Source organism: Anabrus simplex, chromosome 6, assembly GCF_040414725.1.
Source record: "Anabrus simplex isolate iqAnaSimp1 chromosome 6, ASM4041472v1, whole genome shotgun sequence".
Classification (NCBI taxonomy): Eukaryota; Metazoa; Arthropoda; class Insecta; order Orthoptera; family Tettigoniidae; genus Anabrus; species Anabrus simplex.
In genome coordinates this window covers 283655811-283682865 of record NC_090270.1, presented here as the reverse complement: position 1 = coordinate 283682865, position 27055 = coordinate 283655811, and the positions used below count along the sequence as shown (strand labels likewise).

General features: G+C 38.8%; 1 protein-coding gene across 1 annotated transcript in view; it reads right to left on the bottom strand.

Annotated features, from left to right (window-relative positions):
* LOC136876464 (ribosome biogenesis regulatory protein homolog) overlaps window positions 1-27055 on the bottom strand; it is a 69266-nt gene that overhangs the window by 22946 nt on the left and 19265 nt on the right. Inside the window, exons 2-3 of the mRNA XM_067150453.2 lie at window positions 13132-13384; window positions 12811-13047 (exon numbers count right to left, since the gene is read on the bottom strand). Of these exons, the coding sequence (XP_067006554.1) occupies window positions 12811-13047; window positions 13132-13384 (490 nt within the window). The remainder of the gene's footprint in view (window positions 1-12810; window positions 13048-13131; window positions 13385-27055) is intronic.

The following is a 27055-nucleotide window of genomic DNA, read 5'->3' as shown; positions in this document are numbered from 1 at the left end:
CCAGGTAACTGAAAAATGCTACAAGAGGAATAGCCAGTTGTGTTTACGTTTCATAGATCTAGAGAAAGCATATGACAGGGTACTGAGGAAAAAGATGTTCGCCATACTGGGGGACTATGAAATTAAAGGTAGATTATTAAAATCAATCAAAAGGCATTTATGTTGACAATTGGGCTGCAGTGAGAATTGATGGTAAAATGAATTCTTGGTTCAGGGTACTTACAGGGGTTAGTCAAGGCTGTAATCTTTCACCTTTGTTGTTCATGGTTTACATGGATCATCTGCCGAAAGCTATAAAGTGGCAGGGAGGGATTCAGTTAGGTGGAAATGTAGTAAGCAGTCTGGCCTATGCTGACAACTTGGTTTTAATTGCAGATTGTGCCAAAAGCCTACAGTCTAATATCTTGGGACTTCAAAATAGGTGCAGAGTGTATAGTATGAAAATTAGCCTTTCGAAGACTAAATTGATGTCAATAGGTAAGAAATCCAAGAGAATTGAATGTCAGGTTGGTGATACAAAGCTGAAACAGGCAGATATTTTCAAGTATTTAGGATGTGTGTTCTCTCAGGATGGTAATATAGTGAGTGAGATTGAATCAAGGTGCAGTAAAGCTAGTGAGCTTGCAGCTGTGATAAACAGTATTCTGTAAGAAGGAAGTCAGTTCCCGGATGAAACTATCTTTACTTCGGTATGTTTTCAGACCAACTTTACTTTAGGAAAGCGAAAGCTGGGTGCACTCAAGATATCTTATTCATAAGTTAGATGTTTTTGCAAGTTGCTTTACGTCGCACTGACACAGATAGGTCTTATGGCGATGATGGGACAGGAAAGGGCTAAGAATGGGAAGGAAGCGTCCGTGGCCTTAATTAAGGTACAGCCCCAGCATTTGCTTGGTGTGAAAATGAGAAACCACGGAAAACAATCTTCAGGGCTGCCGACAGTGGTGTTCGAACCCACTATCTCCCGAATACTGGATACTGGCCGCACTTAAGCGACTAAGTTAGAAGGAACAGACATGAAAGTAGCAAGAATGATTGCTGGTACAAAGAGGTGATAACAATGGCAGAAGGGTACTCTGAATGAGGAGATTTAAGGCTAATTTAGGAATGAACTCAATGTAATGTTATTGTTGATCAATTTTATGATCTTTCGATATTGTAGGCCTTCACATTTTTTCTTTTGACTTGGAAATACCACTCTCATGATAGTACAGTAAAATGGAATAAAACATAAATGATCGAAAACTGTATTCTCTGTAACTTTTGTGATGTAGTACTTTCCAATAGGACCAATATCATAGGTATTTAAAAATTAAATTTTAGGCGCATTCCCGTAACTACCATTTCACTCAGAATGAATAAATTAGTTTATAGTTTAGACTGTAGTTTCTTATTCCCCGACTCTACTGTATATACCGATTTTCATTAAATTCTGTTTACCCATTTTCTCATGTCTCAGCATTGATATGGACTTAGCAACAAAAATACAAATTCATGAATGCAGGCGAAATGAAGTTCTTGAGGAGTATGATACAGAAGAGTAGAAGAGAGAAAATAAGGAATGAGAAAATCTGGGAAGAAACTGGAGTGGAAAAACTGAATGACAGAATAGAGAAGAGCTGAATAAGATGGTTTGGGCACATAAAGCGAATGAGTGACGAAAGAATGCCAAGAAAGGTAATGGCAATGCAAATTCAAGGAAGGAGAGTTCGTGGACAACAACGATTGAGATGGAAGGATACAACCCCAATGCAGTATTATAGAAAGAAACCTGGACTGGGACACAGTGTTGGAGGAGGAGTGGTGGAAAGACCGAAGAAAGTGGAGAGGAACCATATTTGCCCCTACCCGGCTACAGCTGGATGAAGGGAAATGATGACGATGATGATGATGATGATGATGATGATAACTTTTGTTATGTAATACTTTTCGATTGTATCAATAACATACGTATTTACAAAATTAAATTTTAGCTACCTTCCTCTAAACTACCATTTTATACCCTAGACCAGGGATGGCGAACCTATGCCACGCGAGCTACTGAGTGACACGCTAACATGATTTTGGTGGCACGCCACATAGACATAATAATGTTTTTATATACGTCTTGTACTACAGACAATGCATATCTTATAGTGTTTCACGTGTAAGAAATAAATACAAAGTATGTTACAAGTGTTTATTTATATATCCACCTATTCAATACAAAGAGATCTTTTTAGAAATTAAATATTAATATAAAATGTTAAGGGACATGTTTCGCCCATATTAAGGGCATCATCAGCCTCAAATTCAAACCTGTATGGTGAAAAATCAGGATCCTGATTGCTCTTACAAGCCATAAAAAGAGGACATCATTATAGGTGTCAGTCTAAACATGCAAAATATTAGAATGTCCTTGGCTAAAATTGCATGTTTAGACTGACATCTATAATGATATCCTCTTTTTATGGCTTGTAAGAGCAATCAGGATCCTGATTTTTCACCATACAGGTTTGAATTTGAGGCTGATGATGCCCTTAATATGGGCGAAACATGTCCCTTAACATTTTATATTAATATTTAATTTCTAAAAAGATCTCTTTGTATTGAATAGGTGGATATATAAATAAACACTTGTAACATACTTTGTATTTACGTACATTTCAATACGGACCTAACATGAGAATTATAACATGTAATAAGAAATAAATATCGAAAATATAATACTTGTTCTATTCGAACGTGCAATATGGCAACACTGCTACACTGATAGGTATGAAATTCAAGTGAGATAAGTGTCGTTTTCTGGTGGTTTTGTATACGGACCTTGCAAACGTTTTCAGTGCCTAAAAAAAACCAGAAAGTTAACAAAGACGGATTTTCAAGAACAGTGGACAAGGGAATTCGGACGGATAGAAAGATGTATTGCCTGCGTTCGAAAACAATTGTATTCTTTACATTTAATGTAAAGCGCCATTTCGAGACTAATCATTCAAATGTTTGTTCGATGCCAAATGAAGAAAGAAAGTTCGTTTCACAAAATATCGAACTTTACACAAAATAAACAAATTATTTTATATCATATTTCCACCCGAGGAATAATATCAGTGTGGCTGTTTTAACTGTCTCACTGCATAGTACAGCATGCATGGGAAACCGCTTTCTGACGGCGAGTTCTTGAAATAAACTGTCTTATTGACGCCCGACACATTATTTGAGAACTTTCCTAACAAACAACAAATAATTAACAGAATTAAAGGAATGCCAGCCAGCTGAACTGCTGTCAAGGATAGAATAATAAGATTGAGTGAAGAAGTTTCGGAGCAACTGAAAAGTAATTTGAATAACTCCCAGATGTATGCAGTATGTTTTGATGAAAGCATGGACGTCACCTTACAAGCGAGGAGAGCTGTTTTTTCGATTTTCATGTGGAGATGTGATGAGGGAGATGTAAGTAAAATTGTTGAGCATACGAACTACGACATGGAAAGATAATGAAGCTAAATGAGGAAGTGAAGTCGATTGGAAATATTCGTATTTTTTATTTTTATATCTAATATTTATTTTCTTACAATTTGTTTTACGTCACACCGACACAGATAGGTCTTATGGTGACGATAGGAAAGGAAAGGCTTACGAGTAGGAAGGAAAGTGTGTTACGAAGTGTGTTACAATGGCAGATTATTATTTATATTTTTACAAATAATATTAGGTACCGGTAACTTAATCCAAAAACTTACATATTTAAAAATGTATTTTTGCAGTATTTGCAAAATACGACCATGGAACATGCAAACAAATGTATTTACAAGATATCTAAAAAGTAAATAAAATAAATCAGTAATAAATAAATGAATAAATAAATAAATATTATTAAATAATTAGAATTTGGAAACGAAATCGCGGATGGGAGGGGGTTGTAGGTTGTATCCATTTCTTAAAGGAAAATAACAAGTGGCACAGTCAAAAGTGGAGAATAATAAACCAGACTTAAAATGGCACACTAGTTGAAAAAGGTTCGCCATCCCTGCCCTAGACTGTAGTACCTTATTCCTAGACTTTATACTGATTCTCATTAAATTCTGTGCACCCATTTTCTCGTGGTTCGGCGTTGATATGGACTTAGCAACAAAAATCAAATTTCATGAATATCTCTTAACCAGTACGGTAAAGTGTACAAGACATAAATTATTGGAAATTTAATTCTATATAACTTTAGTTATGTGGTATTTATCGATAGAACCACTAATAACATACATATCTGAGAAATTTTAGGTCTTCCCCTAAAGTAACATTTCACACAGAGTGAATAAAATTATTTACAGCCTTATTTAATGACTCATTCCCCGACTTCACACACCGATTTTCATTAAATTTTCTTCAGCCATTTTCTCGTGATGCCCATACAACCAAACATACATACCGAGATGAAAGAAAATTAAAAAAGTACATTTCCTTGTTTCTGTGGACACGACCGAAACAAAAATACTACTCTTTTTAAATTCTGAGCAATGTACAGACAAAACTCTTTATTATATATATACAGATGCTGGTAAATTTGAAGAAATCAGTTTTTGATCAATGCATTCTTCCTGTTTTAACATGGTTGAGAGACTTGGACACTAAAGAAGTCCCCTTCTGGAACAAACTTGATCCTCGATATGTTCTCGTCTTTTCTCACCCAGTCTGTATAAAAGGACTGCTCCACCTGGAATTCAGTCTGCTTTCAATTCCGGTGTGGTGGAGGAACCTACACTCGTCACCTGCTTTACAAGCTCTTAACTCCAGACCATCTGGACTTTACCAATGAGATCTTGGGTAAGCAAAGTGTCTTTTTAAGCTGTTTATTTCCGGACTTAGTTCCCACAGCCCTTCAGGGTATATTGTGGAGCATTACTTTGGCTGTATTTATCAATCTCTGTGGCAATGAATTGTTTGCGAGTGTGCAATGTTCATTTACTAAATATTGTTTTTTATATCTAAACTTTGGCGGTGCCAGTCTGCAAGGAACTTTATCATTTGTGAACTAGTCTTCGTATTTTCTACAAACATTTCTAATAAAGTGTCATGCTGGACAATTCCTCCTGTCATGCACCAGGTTCCCGTCTTGTTTCCCTCTTTCAGTTAGGGTTCTGTCTTGTTAGATTATTTCAGTTCTCTGTGTCATAGCTTTATCTTCTTTGTAAGGCAATCTTGTAATTTAAACTTCAAATACTGTGTTTCTGGGTTATATCGGCTTTTTCCAATGTTGTAAATGTGGCTCAAATTCCTCATTGAGAACGCTTGTTGTTGTTGCTCCATTTGATAATTTAGTTGATCTTTTCTTACTCCCTGTTAATCTTTTCTCAAATGCTTGTTAATTCAGGTCCTCTCCCTTCTTTTGCATAATATTGTTACTTCAAGTTTTAAAATATACGTTCTAATATAATGTTGTACTTGAGACTATTTTTTAATTATTTAATATCCTGTACCTACTATGGAGACCTCTGAAATCCCCAGTTGTTTCCCTAATTCATGGTGTATATTATTATCATCAACATTTTATTACATAATCTAACTGCCACCCTGACAGACATATATGTGAACCACCTGAATCCACCAAAATAATATGATTAGATCTTTGGCTGAGGTTTTGGACGACTTTTTCGTTATTATCAAAGAACAGGTACTCAAGCCGGATGTTCTGTAAGACCAGTTAAATAATACAGATAAATATATAAAGTTTACAAATGAATCCAAGGGGAACAAAAGTTTGAATTATTTAGATGTAATAGTAACTAGAAAGAATGAAAACCTTGATTACCAAATCTATAGGAAACTCACACAGATTTAGTAATTAATAGCAATTCTAACCATCTGGAAAAATACAGCATGGTTAATAGGGCAATTAACATACCATTATACAAAAACTAATTCAATACCGGTAAAGTGATGAATATTATACACGGCATTACCAGAAGAAATGGTTACCCCAAAAATTATGTAAATAGGATAAAGAGTAAGATTATGAATAAACCTAAAACTCTCTTCATAAACAAGAAAGATATAACCGTATCAACTTATATCATATGGTCTGACTAAACTATTCACAAAACATAACATTAACGTGTCTATCAGGACTAATAAAAATAAATAAAATCCTGTTCAATTCCAACAGTGTGAATACAAACAGCCACTATAGTAAATCAGGGGGTGTGCCAGGAATGTGATAAACAGTTCGTAGAAAAATCAGGGAGAACGGTGATAGTGCGATTTAAAGAGCATGTCAATGCAAGAAGACATGCCAGATACTCTGCCTTGTGTGAACATATGTATGACAATAACCACCAGTTCACGAATATTGAACGTGACATGGTTCTGCTACACCTGTTACAAAAACATAAACAAATAAATATTCGAGAAATTTTGATATCACAAATTTTGAACAAGGTAAATAGTTTGAACGAATACACGGCAGAGGAAAACCCATTATTCAAATTAGCAATCCAATATCCCAGAAAGAGAAAGAAAGAAAAAAAGGAATATGAGGGGGATGAGGAAGGAGATCAATAGTGAACGGTAAAGAGGACTCCCCTCCAGTGCCACAGACTCCTCCCATTCCACCCCTCTTGACATTCAACCTGCTTGGTCGACAACCCTACAGTCTGCTGACTTAGTTTAAAGTGCAAACACAGTTCTCCAGGGCCTATGTATCCAACGTAAGTCACTTTTAATTTTATGTGTAAAGTTCTTATTTCGTTAAGTCTCAGCAGGACCATCAGATGTTAGCTTCTTTTTTTTCTTTCTCTCTTTTCTTATAAATAATGAGAGTTCAATTTAACCTGGCAGGCTAACCCTTTAACACGACAATATTTCTTTCCATTCAGAAGCGCTCAGCAATGATTACATCAAAAGCAGGCATATACTGTATAGACACTATTATGAACAACAACATGAGACCTATGAAGGAAGATTGGAATATGAAGGACACACAGTAGCCACACCATAACAGTACAGTAGAAGTCTGATATAGCGGGTACGGCATATAACGAGAACTCCGTTATAGCTATTTTCTGTCCCTTCAAAATTCGTATATTAAACTGAGTATCGTCCTTCGGTTACAGCGATAACCCTATCACTGGGGCATCCGTTATTACGAGATTAAGCGCGCGCGATTTTTTCCGTCACCGATATTTATGCACCCTAACGATGATATTGCATGCGATCGATTACCATTGGCATCGTTTCCTCGCTATGTGCACTAGCCTCTCATCGACATTTGAAGGTGATGTCGGAGTCGATTAGCAATATCCGTCGACAGCTGTTCCGTAAAGAAAATTCGAAATGAAAGAGAACATATTTTAGTAATAAATGCGTAAATAACGTGTCCGATAACGGTTGTTAACTCGTTAAAAATTAAGGCTGACTAAACGACCGCTTAATTTTGAGGCTAAATACTGCAATTAAGCAAGAATGGAATACACCTCGAGATATGGCAGAGTGCTTAATTGATTTCAGAGGTTAGTTTATATTTTGTCGCGTCTGGTTAAAGTGTGTTTTCGTCATACATATAGTACGGTTAAGTTAGGATACGTGACGCTGTTTGAATAAGAAAACTGAAACGTTTGCAACAAAATGCGATCGATCATCTTCGGTACAGTATAGTTTTCTCACTTTGTGCATTTGCGAGCTCTCTCGTTGACATTCAAAGGCGATGTTAGAATTGATTAGTAATACCCATCGACTGCTGTTCTCTAAAAAAAATTCGAAATGAAAGAGGATAACACGTTTTCGTAATAAATGCGTAAATAACGTGGCTGATAGCAGTTGTTAACTCGTTAAAAATAAAAACTGAAGTAAACGATATCTTAATTTTAATGTTATATACGGAAATTAAGTAAGAATGTGATACACCTCAAGATATGGCAGAGTACATCACTGATTTCAGAGGATATTTCATATCTTCTCGGGTCTTTTTCGCGAGGAGGTTATTTCACTACATGCATTTCAAATATGTTTTCATGATAGGCTTACATATACGGTTAGTTTAGGTGACGATGTTTGAAGAAGAAAGCTGAGGTGTTTGCCACAGAAATTTCTGGAGTGATATCATATTTCTCCGAATCCAAGACTTTTTCTCAGAATCTCATGCGAAAACTCAAGGGTTGTTTCATTCGCGGCCTAACACTAAGTTAATGGATACGAGTGGCAACTACCGTGGTAACCACGCCGCTTCTTTTCACACGCGCACAGAACTCGTTGACAATAAACGCCCGCCTCTTTACTACATGTCGCTAGCCGCACAACTGGTTGTAGAGAGCCTGTGTGTTTCTCAAATCTGCAGAATGGCATCAAAGCATGCGACCCTTCAAATTCTTAGAAAAGCCATGGCTACTCAGTGGCAGAGTCATAACGTGTCTATTGTACTGGACGCTTAGTAAAATTAAGGTTTATAGACAGCAGGAATATTTTCATGATGGATAGTCGTATTGTAAAGATACGTGGAAAAGGTATTGCCGGCAAATTTTCAACGGGTTCCAGTCGATATTATGATGCCAATTTTAAGTTAATGTTTATTAAACACTCGGAAATGTAGAATAATTGTGCAGCCGCAAGAAAATACGGCATAGGCCTAACCAAAGCCAATATTTGGCGTTAGCGTGAAGACAAAGAGCTAAAAAAATGCGTACTGTACAAAAAAATGCATTCAGTGGTCCGCAACAAGGATGCTTTAAAGAAGTCGAAGATGAAATTGTGAGGTATGTGCATGAAAAACGCAAGGGTGGAACGGCCATACCGTGGCTCAATAAACTCGTTCATTGACTTTCAACGTTCGCGATTAGGCCTATACATCGCTAGCCGCTGAATATGGCCAAACCTGACAAGCGAGACGTGCGTGTAGCGGTAGCCGGGTTTTATCTGACGCTGCGTAAAAGTAACAGTTTTATATACAGCAAGAATAATTTCCTGATGGATCGTTGTATTGTAGAGACGCATGGAATAGGTATTGCCGGAAAATTTTCAACGGGTTCTCTTTGGTATTATCATGCCAATGTTAAGCTAATGGTCCTTAAACCCGTGGAAATAAAGAATAATTGTGGAGCCGCAAAAAAAAAAAAAAAAAAAAAAAAGGCATGAAAGTCAATGTTCGCGTCTAAAAATAGTCTAAAAATGCGTAGGCCTACTGTACAACAAGGCATTCATATGATTTTACAAAGTTCTTTTTGAGCCTCATTTAAATTTTTTGAAGGAAAAAGTGGGGTTCATCTTGGATTCGGAGAAATACGGTACTATATTTTTTTCAGAATGAAATTAAACATACACTTTCACGCAGTATTGGATTACGAAAAATAACAAACAAGTAAGCCGTAGTGTGGATATCATCTGCGGAAACGCAAGTTTTGAAGAAACTGATTGCCGTTTCATACCGATTTTAAAGTGCATGAAGGGTTTTCCGACTTTTATACAAAAATCGGATACAACGACAATCCGTTATAGCGAGTAAATTTTTCGATATTATGAATTCTTGCTATAACGGACTTCTAGTGTATTTAAAAATTGCAAATCAGCATTAATATATATAAACTCTCACACAATATTTATATGATAAAGATATGGCATGAATAAACATTCATGTTAGAACTTTTAATGTATTTTATTGGAGATTGTTTGTGACTAGTTTTACTTTAGTGACCATTTTTAAAAAGGTCTTAAGATATTTTAAGTGATTTTAACGTTTAAGCTGAAGAAGAGAATACTCACATATTCTTGAAACATGTACTTATATATCTTTATGTGTTAGATGTGTTTGACAATAAACCAGGCAGTGTATTGTATTGACAAGGCAGATCCTTAACTAATAAGTGATTTAAGTCAATATGGACCATTATGGTCAAAATTATAGATGCCTAGGAATTCCCGTGCTGTATCTTCTACGGCATCCCTGTATGCCACCTATTCTCTATTTCCTGAACCTGCTTACTGTCCACTGTTTGGAACTTTTCATTAATCATATCCATATACTTCTGTCTACTTTCCTTGTCCTGGAAATTTTCTATTCTTATTCGTCTGCAGACAGATTTCACTTTCTCTATCCTAGGCCTAGAGATACTTAGTTCACTACAGACCAGATAGTAGTCTGTATCATCAAAAATCACAGGTATACTTGCAACATTCCTGACTTGAAAGTTTGTTACGATATAATCTATTATGGATCTAGTGCCCTTACCCTTATGCTTGAAGAATGTATTCTTAACTGCTAAATCCATACTAGCACAGAAGTCCAGTAAAATAATGCTTCCTATTCCTATTAGCTTCCACATTTATCCATCACCTTCTAATCCTCTTAGTTCTATTTCCAAATCTTGCACTAAAATCGCCCATTAGCACTATCTCATCCTTGCTGTTAGGTGACTATTACGTTGCTCAATGCTTCATAAAACTTATCAATTTGCTCCTTATCTGCACCCTCTCATGGTGAATAGACTGAGACAATTCTTGTCCTGATTCCTCCAACTGCCAAATCTACCCACATCATTTGCCCATTTACGTGCCTAAAAGAAACTATGATGCGTGCAATAGTACTCCTGATGAACAGTCGTACCCCAAACTCTGCCCTTCCCTTTTCAAGACCACTTTATACGGTAATCTCCTATCTCTTCCTCGTTATCTCCCCTGACCTAACTCTTCACACGTCAAGAAGCATCCTGTTTGCAGATTCAGTCGGCTCTACTTTCTTCCTTCCATAAGCCCCATTAATAGTGATAGCTCCCCCATCAAAATCCACTTTGTTCGCAAAGTTGTTTCCAAGGAGTTCCTCACCTGACAAATGGAAGGGGGACTCCAATACTCCCACAGGTCCAAGGCTTGCTTAAAATGTCTCCTGAGCTCGGTTAATTCTGTGAAACAGGATGGTACCTACTTACGCAGTCCCAGAGAGGATTTCTCCTCTAACGGGTTAACGGCCACCAGTGGACCACTGTGTAGTCCTATCTTCCGGGTCACCTTTTGAACAGACTAAAGAGGAAGTAATGTCATTGCCTCGTCACACTCACCTTGGTTGCCAAATGAACCGGCACACGATTGCAAGTTGTACTCCAACACTATAGCACAGCACAGCTCATCACGTGTAACTTGAGCACATATGAAAGAATTAATGTATTAACGCATTTGTATTAATGGACTCACATACTGCCACTACTGTTTTAAATGTAATACGAAAGTACCTGCACCCATGTGGTCAAGACATACACTGAATAAGTATGGCAGCTTCTCTTTGGATACACCATTGCCATAACTCTTGCTGACAAAGGTATGAAACACGTACTCCCTTGCCCCTATCCTATCATCCGACAACACTGTAGGCGCAGCCCCTCTCACCAGCGTCTTCTCCTGCCCTATAATCTCTCTTCCGCTTTAGTCTGCTTAAAAGGTGGCCCGGAGAGTTGCTGCCCGAGCACGAGGACGACAACTCAGAACAGGTCCCGGGTGCCCACTCCCATTCCATAACAACTGGCATCTTAATCCTCACCACCAATCACTACGCCACTGAGCCGTTTCCCATGGTTCACGAACTAGGATGTGACTTAAGTCACCCACACCACCCCAATCATCCATTTAAAAAATTCAGTGTCATTAGGAATTAGCAGCCCAAATCTTGAAAAAATGAAAGGGGCCAAGAGATTTTCTAAGTCATCTTGTACTAAAGCATGGATTGCCTAGTGATGTATTCTAGTTCTACTCACACGGAGTTCGTTTCACAAGTTGAGGTTTAAACAGGCAGACAGTTGACTCCTCCAGTTGCCTCTTTTTGTCAGACAGGGGATACGATGGGTGCACTCTATCCCACACAAGCAGAAAGATATACCACAATAAAATTTCAAATGCCAGTTATTGTCAACATACGAGGATCTGTCAATGGATGACCCCAAAAGAGGAACTCCCTCCTGGCCATGTCACAGATTGGGTGAATTGGAGAGTACTGAACAGACTGCGTTCTGGTGTTACGCGGTGCAGGGTAAACCAGAAGAAATGGGGTTTCGAAGTGGACAGTGCCTTGTGTGTATGTGGAGAAGAGCTGACCACAGCCCATTTGCTGCAATGCAGTTCATGCCCATTCAGCTGCACAACAGAAGACCTGGTTAAAGCGAAGCCAAATGCACTTGATGTTGCAAGGTTTTGGGCTCACATAGTTTATTGTGGCTCTTCGCCATTGGAGTATTTATATTATGTTTTATGTTTTTTCCTTATCTTTAATTTTAAACTTATGTATGCTTCTGACACGATATAAATAAATAAATCTGTTAATTGAAACAGTCATGCAGAAATGATACATATCTTGAATAGGAAGTACTTAAGCATTTTGCTTTCCTTTTACTAGCAGCTTGATTCTTTTAATGACAAGGATTAGGGACTTCCATAATATCTGTATAGTATTAGCAGAAATCAGGCCAAGAATGAAAATATAAGAACTGGACTGGCAAACTAGCAGGTTTAATAATAAATTTCAGTAAGGTTCTCAAGTCCGGCCCCGCGGTGTAGGGGGCATCGCGTCCATGTGTCACCCAGCGGCCCCGGGTTCAATTCCCGGCTGGGTCAGGGTTTTTTAATTGTATTCGATTAATATCCCTGGCCTGGGGACTGGATGTTTGTATCGTCCTTAACGGTCCTTTCCTCACATTCAACACTATACTTCCGCAATATCCAAATACACGCAGGTTCATAACGTATGGTGCAAGTAGGGGGCAAAAGATCTTTGTAGGTCAACGCCCCAAACAAATAGCTTCTTTTTTTTTTTTTTTTTTTTTTTTTTTAAGGTTTTCTCAAAGTTATGAAAGAATTAATACCCACCTGTGTAGCATTAAGAAATTCGGCAGAAGGTAGTCCAGCTCTTGGTACTTTAATATTCTTAGAAGATGCAATATTTCTCAACCTTTGGAACTCATTTTTAGCAACCTTTTCCCTTTTTGTATCAGCTTGCTTTTGAAATTGATCTTCCAATGGATCTGCAGTCTTTGGAACTTCTAACAACCAATCCTTCTCCTTTTCTGCCTTAGCACGCTTATAACCATATTTTGGCACCCATTTCTGAAACAATACGAAGATTTTAAATTTAACACGAATGACTTTAAAGGAAACCACATTCAAGCAATTAAACTTTATCCATACAACCTGAAGAATGTCATCCCAAGCCAATTTAGACTTCTTTGACTTTGTTATTCCTTTTTCCTGAGCATATTTTTGCCATTTAGTCAGCTGTTTGGGTCCTGGGACTGGTTGCTCCCTAGGGAGAATGTACTTGGGAGGAGGAATCTTACATACTATGACATCATCCACTCTCTCTGTAGGTAAGTCCCATATCTTATTTAATAAAATCTGGGTGTTATCTCTGGCAAGGCTTTTCAAGTATTCATTTGTAGATGTCCTAAAATAAAGAAAAGAAAATTGTATTAATGATATCATGCAAAGATAATTAAAACTTCCATGCCGGAGCTTTTACAGATGCTTGCATACTATACAGATTGCCTTTTTTTTTAATTTTTTTTATTTATTTAATTTATTACTTAAAATAGGATAAAGATAAAATCATGATTTTTCACATTTATAAAAATTTGCTTTCAGAATATATGGAGGAGTCTGAAGGAATATAAATAACAACAATTCTATAAACAAAGGAAGTATGAAATAATTATTACTACAAGAAATATTTGTATTACATCGTTCCATACAAAACTGTAATTCTGGCCATATTTTAGGTCTAATCTCAATGACATGCTTCCAATGACATTCAATGTCTTTGATTGTGCATATGTCAATGCTATACCACTGATTTATGTATTATACAGAGGAAGTGGATGTGGTGAATGCAGAAGAGGAAGAAGATTATCTGGAACCTGTTCCCACTAATGACCAGTTTCCCAATTCTTCTACATCTACATCACTTTCCGATCCAGAATCACCTAAAAACTCTTCCAGCGTAGCAATAATGTAACTTTCATTCTAGTTATCTTCCATTTTCTTAATACAAAAGTAGACCAATACAACACTAACATCGAACAAGCACCCAAAAACAAGAGAGGTCCAAGCCATTGCATTGTAGCTTCATTTGGTCATGTAGTGGGAAAACTCCTGCAAGAGGTGGTATACTCTAAGACAACTATTCAGAGATAATCTCCAGACTGGCAAAGCCTGAGGACAGCCAAGGTTTCTAGGCTTGGGATTTGGCCACATGACCAAATTACCCATCCCAAGTCTCACTTGAGCTTAGGCTGAATTGTGTTTACTGGACTGAACTTGGACATTGGCTTGCAGCAAGTTATCAACCTTTCAGTGATGACATATTATAAATTTACTTACCTTCTTAACACTCCAGTGGTCGCGCGGATCACAATAGTGATCCAGCCGTTTAGTTTTTTCCACTCCTATTTTTTTTTGTATGATTGTTGACCTTGAGCATCTGTATACCTTCCTTGCGCCCCATCCCCTCTCTGATAACGCAGTAGTCTGCTAACCTTGACTGATGGTTGTTGCGTTACAAAACAATTTATTCTTGTGGGTCACAACTGTGATCCGTGCGACCACTAGCCTGACTTCTTTTGACTTTTTTTTTTTCTTATTACGGTGTCTAATCTCAGTTCAAGTGCATATATCTACTCCGTTTTATGAGTTTATATTAATTATTGGAGTATAAGTACAAAATGGATGCCTTTGAGAATATAAATCGATGGCTGAATGAACCAGACAGTGAGGTACCACAAAAACATGATGGAGAGATTGAGACAAATCACAATGTCCGGTAATTTTTCATGTATTTCTTATAAAATGCAAGCATAATTATATTGTACAGAAAAAAAAGTTCTTTTCGCAATGCATAATCATATTCATTGAATAAATAGCACAGAATAGCCGTATGTCACAATTGTGATCCGCGCGACCACTTACATGACTTTTCCTCGCGCGACCACCGGAGTGTTAAAGACCAAGGATAGGACAGGTGGAAGAATATAAATATTGTGGGACTCTTGTCTCACGGAGTATTAGAGACTTCTAAAGAAAATAAGAGAAAAGATTGGAATGGCAAAAGAAGTTTCCGGAAGCAAATTAAGGTCACTGACTAAATGCAGAATGAGCAGAGGATTAAGGAAATATCTGTTATGTGTGTTGAATGGTTCAGAGGCGTGGACTATTAAGAAAAAAGAGAAATGCAGAGACTAAGCCTTCAAGATGTGGGTATAGAGAAGGATACTTAAAATAAAATGGAGCAAAATTGTTGCAAATAAGGTTCTAGCTCAAATAGGAGAAGAGAGGTGTTTAATAACAACAATGACCAAATGGAAGACGACCTGGATTGGACATAAATGAGGTCATCCAGGAAGGAATTATTGAGGGAAGAAAGAAAGAGGACGAAGGTGGACAGAATTTATAGATTATCTAAAAGAAAGGAGTTAAAAAACATGAAAAGGAAAGTACAGATAGGAAACAATGGAAGATATAGCACACTGGAGCTGCAATTGTGCAGGACACTGATGAAGACAATGACTTTTTAATAAATACAACATTATCAATTTCTCCTATTGGAACATTATTCAAGTATATTTATCATATGGTTGTCACCCACTACTCGTATCCAAGTGTATGTTTTTCACTTGCAATTCATATACAGTCCGTTTTGTGTAAATGACGTTGATGACTCATCAGGCCAATTCTTGCGTAAAACATGTGATCATAGTTGGCACACCTGAGAAGAGGGTGGATGTGGTTGAATTTCAGTTCTAAGACGAGCCTCTGTTTGCAGTCTTCGAGGCTCAGTTTCGACTGCAATACAGCAGTGGATGAGACTGCGCACCAGCAAAGGCGATCTTCAGCAAGTGTGTGCCAATTACTGGGGTCAATGTTTGTGCTCTTCAAGGTACTTTTAAGCTGATCCTTGTAGCGTTTCAGAAGTGCACCATGTGGCCTCCTGCCAGAACTGAGTTCACTGTATAGTATCTGTCGGGGTAGCCTATCGTCATCCATGCGTTGGACATGACCAATCCATCTAGCTGATGACCTATGATGGAAGCTTCTATACCGTTCGTCTGTGCCTTTTCAAGTACTACAACACTGGAGACATAATCATCCCATTTGATATTCATAATGACCCTAAGCTTCTGCTGGTGAAAATGTTCCAATTTCTTGATGTCACAGCAGTAGAGTCCATGTTTCACATCCATACAATAAAGTGGAGACAACGACAGCTTGGTACACCATCAGTTTAGTGGATATATTTAGGTCTTTATTAGAAAAGACTTTGCGGGATAGAAGTACAAAATCATAATTAGCAGCTTGTATTCTATTTTCTACATCCATCTCCGAGGTACGAGATGAGAGAATACTCCCAAGGTAGAGAAAGAAGTCTACTTGTTCCAGAGATGTATCTGAGATGGTAATGTTGAAATCTGGCAAACTAGTTGCTGGAGCAGGTTGTGCTACCTTAGTTTTATGAATGTTGATAGACAGGCCAGAATGCTCATAAGCAGCCTTAAAGCAATCGACTGACAATTGCAAGTCCTCTGGAGAATGAGCTGGAATAGCATTGTCATCTGCATATTGCAGTTCAGTAACCTTGGTGAAATGGGTAAGTCTTTTAGAGCGGAGTCTTGACTCATTAAAAATCCCTCCATCAAGCCTGTAACTAATTTCTACACCTGCACTGTTGCCAGATGTCTCAAAGCATAGCTGTCAAGTACAAGGCAAACACTGTAAGTGCAAGCACACAACCTTGCTTTAGTCCATTAATAATAGGAAATTCTTCTGACATGTTGTTTTGATAGAGAACCGGACAAGTCCAACCAAATTTTCGGGGCAGCCAAATTGCCGTAACACCATCCACATAGCATCTCTAGGCACAGCACTGAAGGCCTATTCCAGGTCATAAAACACCAAGAACAAGGGTTTCTGTCGTTCTCTGCATTTTTCCTGGAAATAACTTGTGCAGATCATGTCAGTGGTACTCCTGGATGTGCGAAACCCACACTGCGATTCAGAGAGTAACTTTTCAGATAGAGTTTGAAGCCGCCTCAACAGGCTCCTATAATACCTATATAAATGGTCCGTTATTGGACATTATACATTTTCCAGCTAACTCATTCCTGGTTGCCAGCGTTTCGCCCCAGTGTGCTAAATTCAGTTAAACAGTTGGTAAATAGCACACCCACCAAGACAAATGGCTAGTGCACACCGTGGAGGCCACTGTATAGCTATTTGGAGCCACCGGCAGTGCCAATGCACTATGAGAGACTTTGTCTCATTACCAAAAATTGATGCCTGCCTGGTCATCAGATGACGTAGATGTTGATTCCCATAGGGAACCTGAAATATTTGTCCCGAATGAGTAAATTTATAATACCAATATAAATGGTCCGTTATTGGACATTATAAATTTATACTCATTCGGGACAAATATTTCAGGTTTCCTATGGGAATCAACATCTATGTCATCTGATGGACAGGCAGGCATCAATTTTTGGCAATGAAACAAAGGGAGGTATGAATAAAAATGATAATATAGTATGTACTCAACTTTTCTGAGTATATGCTCCACTTCATAAGAATAAAGTTCTTGAGAATGTACTTACTAGCTGAGTATATACTCATGTTATGGAAATGGTGTAGTATATACTCACCTTCCTAACAGTCTGAGAGTACATTCTCATATGTGGTATGAATAAAAGGGAGTACCTTCTCAGACTGATGAGTATATACTCACTTTGTTTTGAGTATGGCTGATAGTTGTCACCAGCTTGAGTATATTGTACCATTCTGTTAATTATGAGAATGGATATTTAACGCTGGTAAAATAATGCGCAGCAGGACGCTAACTGCAAAGGCGTGATGCTATACCAAGCGCGGGAACTGAAGGGAATTCCTGAGGTAAGGCGTGGTCATGTGTGACGAAGAAAGAAAGAGAGATGGGATTTTGTCTGGGGAAGAGACCTGCCATCTTAACAGAGATTTTCAGCGGGAACAGACAGGCTCACCACATTACGGAAATTGAGTCGTAATTCCTATATTTTAAGGTTTTACAGGAAAGTAAAAGGATGGAAATCAGTGCCAGAATTTTACGAAGCCATGGGTACATCAAAGTCTATTAATATATAATCGAATAAATAACTACGTGGGAGGCCGACTACCGTGAGAAAATATTTCGAGGCCACATGCCAATCTCAAGTTGTTTCCCGGGACTTCCCAGCGCGTCGCGTGGGTTCCTGGATTCTATAAGAGCAGAGAAAGGTGGAAGGAGGTATGCAGTCCATGATAAGATCGTTGTCCGTGCGCATCGTGTCTCTGCTGATATTCACGCCAGAAACCTTTGTCTAAGACAAAGATTGTGCCTAGTAAGTGTTGTGGCGATAATTTGATTCAGTAGCTTCGAGATTTGTAAAATTCCCGGTAGCAATTTAAGTAAATGACAATATGTAGACTTGTGCAGTGAGACCGCGAGTGTTTAAGTATTTGACGCAAAGAGTGCTACCTGTGTAGACTTTCATTATGAGGCGATGAGAGAGGAGTGGCGATGGGCGAAAGAATACCAATAACAATAAGCTAGGATAGTTGGTATTATTCCGGTCAGATGTAGAAGACTAGATTAGTGGAGCAGGAATAGTAAAGTCAGTTTCGAGATTCCAGATATCCAGGACTGATTCCCATGTCAAAGGGAATAAATAGATCGGGAGGTGGTGTGCCGTGAATAAAATGAGTATTTCATTTTAGTGAAGAGCGGTGAGGTGTGCAGGAGACTGGTGTTACGAACTGCCGTCCACGACCTCAAGAAGACGACCAACGGGCCACCCAGACGGAAGAAGACATCATGAACGTGATACACTGGAAGACTGGACCTAAGGGATCGATCTGGGACAACGCTGCCGCCATGACTGCTTAAGCATTCGCAGTCAACCCGGACGGTGAGGAAGAGGTCTCCAAGATGATAGATAAGTGAACTATAATTAATATATATGTGTAGGGTCGGGGGGTTGTTATGCAGAAATACGGTGATTAATTTGTAAATATAGTAGGGAATATGATTATGGCCCATTAGGCCATTTATTGAGGTATTTTCTTTATATATTTTACGGTAACATCGATTATGCAGTGTTATTCATGCCCTATAGGGTACATTAAAATGGTTCCCAATGGCGTGTGCGAGAGTATCGTGAGGGAGGATAATAATATCGACGGTAACATAGTAAATTGCTTTTAATTGTGTGTGATGAGAGTATTAGATGCAGACGCTACGAATATCCAAGTTAGGATACAAAACGTGGCTGAATGAGAGTGGATTATTAATTACGAGTTTTCTTTGACAAATGAGGAACTAGGACAGAGAAGCTAGAGTTTGGCATTGAATCTGTCCGAATCTTAGCGCATATTTAGCAATGGCGAATATAGGTACAGGAAATTGTTGTCAAATATAATGATAGGTTTTATTGATCTTTGTGAGGATGATTTCTTTCAGATAAACCATTTTTACCAGATTACACCGTTATTTCGGTTAAATTAAACAACGTGTTATTTGCATTTGTTCAAAATTTGTCATTTTTGTGGTTCATATGTGAAGTGACAGAGCATAAGTTGATGGATAGAAATTTAATGAAACTTGGAGTTATGATGTCGTGCGGAGGAAGACCTCAGATTTCTCTCCAGAAGGGTTGGCGTATTCACAGTATAATAAAATGTCGTTGACATTAGAGGAGATAAGCGAGCTATTGAAGGCAGGATTAGAGACATAGATGTCCGAAATCAGGGCGCAGATAGCTGTTGTAAAGTCACAGGTTAATGATGTAAGTGAAAAACAGATGAGTAAAATTGAGGAGCAGAAAGTGGAGTTAGAAACTCAGATAGCTGCGATAAAATCACAGGTTATTGATGTAAGTGAAAAACAGATGATTAAAACTGACGAACAATTAGTAGGGTTAGAAGAACGTACTAACGGTAAATTAGATCGGTTAATGACAGACAATCAGAAGACGCAGACACGGCTCGGGGAATTCGATGAGAAAATAGAAAAGGTGCGCATTTGTTGCCTGGAGAACACAGAGGAAGTGAGGAGGCAGGTGTCAAACATGGAGAAGGAAACAGGAGAACAAATTACCACATTGAAAGAAGTAGTGGGGACGCTAGAGGAAAGGACGCTCAATAATGAAGTTCTGATAGAGAAATGGTTGAAAGCATACGCTGTGGACATAGATGAAATAAAGAGGGAGATAGATGAAACTAGTTCTGGTCTGGTATTGTTGGAAAAGAAGATGGATTCTAAGATAGGAGCAATAAATGAGGAGGCAGCTGACAGGATGGAACGAATTGAAGAAAAGACGAGGGCAAAAATGATTAGTCTTGAAACTCAAGTAGAACAAACCGAGACGCAAATGACCACCAGGATGTCAGGTTTAGAACTTCAAGTAGGTCAAATGAAACAGCAACTAGAACAGAAGAATTCTTACGTGTATGAGGGAGGAAAAGGAGAAAGGGTGCTGATGTCATCAAACGAAATAAAGAGGCCGGTAGAAATTAAGGTAGAGGGCAGGCCCTTAAGTGAGTCAGCGGCGGTTAACGACTCTTTGAATATACAGAAGCCACTGATACGGAGCTCAATGCCGGAGAATGGTAACATCGTTCCCGTGTATAATATAGTGAGGTCAAATGAAGACAAACCTAAGAAGTTTTTAGCGAATGGCGAATGCACTCCCCGCTCGTTTCTCAGGGAGATTGAAGAGTATATGGAAGATTGTCGAATACCTAAGGAGAAAAGACTCAGAACAGTAGAGAAGTTCTTAGGAGGGACTGTGTATCAGTGGATGACTGCCTTCAAAAACCCTTTCCAGTCTTATGAGGAGGCCTTTCTCAGGAGATATTGGAGCCTCTCGGTACAACAGAATTTAAGACTGGAGCTATATGCTAGACGATATGCTAGCACGCTGCCCACGCGCTTTAATGATTTTTTTTATTTCACAGCTAATTAAAATGCGGGAACTAGATCACCCACCTCCAGAGAAAGAAGTTATTACGACCATCATGAAACAGCTACTGGTCGAGGTGCAAAGAATTTTGATCGCCGCCAACGTCAATACGGCTAGTGAGGTTGAAACGACTTTAAGGCAATTGGATCAAACTTCGGTACAGAATCAGCCTCGTATTCGGCATACTGAAGCGATAAATACGCTGGAGGTGATGCCAGAAGAACACCCACAGGGAAGAAATAGCCGACAAGAAATTCAGGACTCGGGTACCCAGACATCAAGATGGATGGATGAGAGAGGAAGGGGATCGAATGGAGGACCCTGGTATAGGAATAACCAGCAAAGATATAGAAATTACAAAGAAAGGAGAGAGGTGTCGCCGGCAGGGCATAACCCCAGACCGCAAGGTAGACAATATCATCCACGGTACGAGGGGAGGAACGTGGCGAGAAAACCTTACTCCAACTGGAACCAAAATCGAAGGCGGGACTACCAACAGCACAGAAATGATTACAGACCTTGTGAGTCGGAACATGAGAGAGAACATAGGCAGTATGTGAACAAGTTAGAGCAAGAACGTAACAATTCAGAGAATTGGAGGAATGCCATCCAGCAGGCGAATCCGATACAGTGTGGTGCACAAAGTCTGGAACTGCAGCAACACATTAACGAGAACAGAGGGTGTAACTTGAACCCTCACGTGCCTGAATATAGCCGAGGGAGTGCGGGAGCTAAAAAAAAAACTACAAGATCCACAAATGGAGATAGCCTAAACCCTGAAGGGGAGAACAGTGAAGAGGGATGGACGACGGTGACAGTAGACAGTTGGGTAATAAGGCCTGAAGACTTATTCGACGACCATATTAAAATTGATGTCAAAACGGTTAAAGAATTACCAGTAATATATGAACGTATACATGGTTTAAAGACACGTATCCTGGTGGACACAGGTGCATCAATTAGCGTTATTTCTCAAGCATTGCTGTCAGAAATAAAGACTAGAGCACGAGTTCCTTCCATTCCTATTGCTAAACTGAAAGTCAGAGGGATCGTACCAGATAAGACGACTGTATGCAAGGAACAAGTCTTAGTGGACATTGCAATAGGCAGGTCGGTCATATCTCACCCATGCGTAGTGCTCACGAAAATGGAGTATAACCTGATCTTAGGAGCAGATTTTCTTCGTGAGCATCAGGCAAATATTGACATGGGTAACAATGTTATTAGATTACACTTAAGTCCGATACCCGAAGAAGTTAAGCTGAATCAGAATGAGGATTACCACCAGGAGGAAAGAATATGGCTAACTGCAGCAGAAGACGGGAACATGGGTGAATACGAGGACAGGCCAGCGTTCGAATTGGAGGATTATAAGGGGATTTTTCAGAAATGTGAGATTATGGTAGCCAACTTAGAGGACAAAGCAGAGAGAGAAAATTTCAAGGCGATAAAACCACAGAAAATCACGGAAGCTAAAATTGGGGAAGAAGACAAGAAGAGGTTACAAGATATCTTGGAGCGGCATGCAACAGTTTTTGGTTCGAAGCCAGGAAGAATCCCTAACTTTCAATACCGTCTGAACGTAACGAATTGGGAACCATATAAGCAGAAACCATATTCCATACAGGAAAAATTCTTTCCCAAGTCAAAAGTATAATAGAGGACATGGAGAGAAACGGCATAATATCAAAGGCGGCCACACCTTTCCTGAACCCCATCTGTACGGTTTGAATAGCCCATGAATACTTCAGCAAACTAACTTGTTTGGGTCTAAAATATAATCGTGCAACTTAGACATCTAGGTTGAATTACGACGTAATGAAACGCTTTCACATGAGCTTGTTATAAATCACATACAAACTTTCACATCTTGATGCTAATTCCATCAGACTACATCATGAACGTAATATTAAGATCAAATTTAAGTGAAATTAGCACGAATTTGGAATGCTTTTCCACATCATTTCACATGTAAAATACGTGTATAGTATTTGTAATTGTATATATTTCTGTATTCATTTCCAATATTTGCATATAAATTTTAAACTGTTTTCGAACTTTAGCATCGCATAAGATTTTAGACTATCACTATTGTCATGTACTACACATATGACAGCCTTGTTTATGTGAAAATTCACAAGCATGTGCAACACATTTTTAACCAATTTGATATTTTGTTAATGATAGGATACTGTAAAGTTTTTAAATGTATTCACTTATGCAACATGTTTTACAATTTTCTAACCAGAAGTCTGGTAGAACTTTGAGGTATTGATATGACTGATGATGCCCCACAAAAGGGGCAAAACATGTCTCAACTATTTCAATGATGTTTAACTATTGAATAGGTTGAAGTTAAAATAAATTTCTTACATTTATTATTTAGTAATCCTGAGTCGACTAAGAAGTAGCTTATGGTCTGTCCAACAGTCATCAATGTTTCTAGCAGTCTTTGTAATCAGAATACCTCTTCTGTTGCGTTGCCTGGTAATGACATAGTCAATGAGATGCCAGTGCTTGGATCGAGAGTCCATCCATGTAGTTTTGAAGCAGTTGGAAAGTCGAAATTGTGTATTTGCGATAAAAAGTTCATCTTCGGCACACAGGCCAAGTAGTAATAGACCATTTAAATTGCGATTCCCAACACCTTGATTTCCCATGACATCTTCCCATAGCCGGTTATCATTACCCACTCTAGCGTTGAAGTCACCAAGCAATAAGATCTTATCTGTTGCAGGTATCTGGGTGAGAATATTATATGGTATCATGAAGTGATGCTCAAGAAACCTGCACAATATATGTCAAATGCACCAAAGCAAACTATATAACTAGCCTAAAATACTGATGAATCAGAAATAAGATGTCTTCCAAATCTTAAAATACAGGCGTGGTTTTAGTAATTAAAAAAAAACTACATAAATGAAAGTACCTGTACATACTATTAAAAATAAACACATTGAGTTGTGTCATTAGTTCATCAAAGATAATGTCCACCTCTGTAGCATAATCTTAGCGCTATTAGCTGCCGTCCTTGGAGGCCTGGGTGTGATTTCTGATACTACCAGAGATTTAAGAATGAGCAGGAGGGCTGGTATGTGGTTAAAATGGTATATGCAGGTCACCTCCATTGGATGTGGTACCTGACAAGAGCTGCAACACCTCAGAACGAGGACACAAATTTACTTTATCAAAGATACTGAATGAGATTTTTCAATTGCTCTTGGTGGATCAGTGGTAGGATGTCCCACTCCTGAACCCAATTTCAATTCCAGCTAAGGTCGCTGATTTTTGAAAGGCGGCAAAAAATATTGGCACTGCACGTTCTTGGCATGTTAAAGATCTCTCTGGTGGGTGGACTCAGTGTCACCCCACAAAATTAGATTAACTCTGCTACTGTATTTGTCCAGTAGAATTCTGCTTTCATTGCTCTGGTAGGCAGGCTGCCTAGATAGCACCACTTGTGAAGGTCTGGAATAATAATTGTATGGTCTCAGCTAGTGCATGCAGGCACTTTAATGCCACTGAGCTTCAGTGCATCAATTTTGCCATTCCATTTTACTCTGCCAGATATGTAAACTGGATCTCAGTTGAGTTTTAATTAATTTGATCAGTTGAAAAACCAAATATGTCACCAAGAGATAATTTTTATGCAAACATCGTGAGACATGGAGTGTCAAATGGACTTTCTTCTACCCTTCAAAAATTTGACTACATGTGCTAGATTTGAACCCATGATCTTAGGATCCTGAGGCCTACAGACTACCATTGATCTGCAAAGGGAGATAAGGAAATAAAGATATTTGTATTCTGAAAATAATTTTGTCTATTTAGGGAGGTATTATTCAGAGATTACAATACAGTAATGTAAATTAAGGTAATTGATAGGAAAGTGTTCCATTGTTACTTTTTGAAACACTTTTAAGTTTGCATGTGAATCAAAATACTGAACACAAAGTATGATACAATTGTTGACCTAAACATGGCATCATGATAGTTAGGCATATAAAACAGAAAATATACATAGGATGAAACAAAGATTGCTTATAATAGTTACAGGTAAACCAAAATAATTTCACACCTTACACATCTACAGGTTTAGGCAACTCATAGTTTAGAAAATGCAACTTAACTATGATTAGCTGCACTAGCCCTGTAGTATATGGGCAGCAAATGTGTGTCTTACCCAGAGGCCTCAGATTTGATTCCTGACCAGGTCCGGGGATTTTTAACTAGATCTGAGGGCTGGTTCAAGGTCCACTTAGCCTAGGTGAGAATAATTGAGTCTGAGCTATTTAACAGTGAGATAGTGGCGCTGGTATAGAAAGCCAAGAGGATTCATTTCACTGTCCAAATCACGGTGTAGTCTGTAGGCTTTCGAGTTGAGCAGCAGTCGCATGATAAGGCTCATCAGATCTGAAACGCTATGGGGTTAGTAATGATTAGTTGTCCTCTGCAATTTCATTCTACATCTTGAACCTAACAGAACTTTCTCCATCAATCTCACCCGTGTTATAATGCACCAGATGTCTCCCAAGCCTCCAGGAAATGAAGCTGAGAGGGGTAATCATTCGCTACTCACCAAGATTTTATTTATTTACTTATCCGAGTACAAAAACACTGCAATACAACTAATAATATTACACTTTGTGAGTACAATATTCAACGGTCTGAATGGTCGTTTATTTTGAAAAGGTCCTGGATATCACATGGTTCATTCAACTTACTGCAAACCAACAGGTGTTTGGGATCCTTTCTCCACATTCACACATTGTACTCCCATTTCTTCACATTACTTTTGCACCGTGTCAAGTTCTCAGTCTATTGAGGATCTTCCAAATCCCATACTGAAGATGACAGCCTGCCAATCTCTTCTCTTTTACTGTCCGAAACCCTCCAGGGGACTTCGTTCTCCAGAGCTCAATTCGATGAGCTTCGGCTGAAGATAGAATTGGTGCCATTGTATGAGGGAAGCTTTACCTCGACTTCAACCTGGATGGGCAAGCGTGAAGCCCAAACATTGGGTGTCCTGAGTCTGTTTCTTCCTTTGTTTCAGCCTCTGCCTCTACCCCTCTTCTTCCATCTCATCTCAAGATGCTACTCCCATTAGTGGAAAGATCTTATTGAAGGAGGTGGTCCTTTTTTTTTTTTTTTTTGCTAGTTGTTTTACGTCGCACCAACACAGATAGGTCTTACGGCGACGATGGGACAGGAAAGGGCTGGGAGTGGGAAGGAAGCATCCGTTGCCTTAATTAAGGTACAGCCCCAGCATTTGCCTGGTGTGAAAATGGGAAACCACGGAAAACCATTTTCAGGGCTGCCGACAGTGGGGTTCGAACCTACTATCTCCCGAATACTAGATACTGGCCGCACTTATACTCCGTACGGCTCTACTTCTAAACTGACGTTTTGGCGGATTTTGGCTCTGTCTGGTGGTTATGCGCTGAAGCATAGACATTCAACCAATCCCAAGCTGTCATTCATATCGATTTATATCGGCAGAGCATGATCTCGAAACCTAGTTGCCAACTCTAATATTTACATTCACCACGTGGTTAACCTATCTCGCTCAGCGTGTGTACTATTCGGTACAGTTCACGATATTTTGCATTTCCCTTCAGTAATTAGTGTGTTTTTCATATTGTTGGAGGGTTCCAGTGACTCTGAGATCAATAGTGTGTTCCCTTTGTAGGCCATAACCTCCTTCCTGTACCAGCCATTAGCGGTGAGTGACGTGTTATTTCCTCATTCTCTTTTATTCTTAATAATAATATATTCCCTTTTAGTGTCAGATGTTGTTAGTGAGTGTAGTTTTTGTGAATTTGTTTTCTATCCATATTCGTTAGTTTTTCTGAGTGCGGTATTACATTTTACGAGGGCTATTTATCGCTGTTGTATTGCATCAGCTGTTCTCGCAGGCGTAGCGCGCTGGCAACAGAGGAAAGGTGATGCTCATTTGTTTTGCAAAACTTCAATTTAGAAGCAAGGCCATGCGGAGTATAAGCAACTGCAGCTATCGAGCTCGGTGGAGGTGGTCTCAGACACCATGTGGCTATGCAGTCTGTCTCATGAAGAGCCATATCAATTTGATTAGTGCGAGAAGA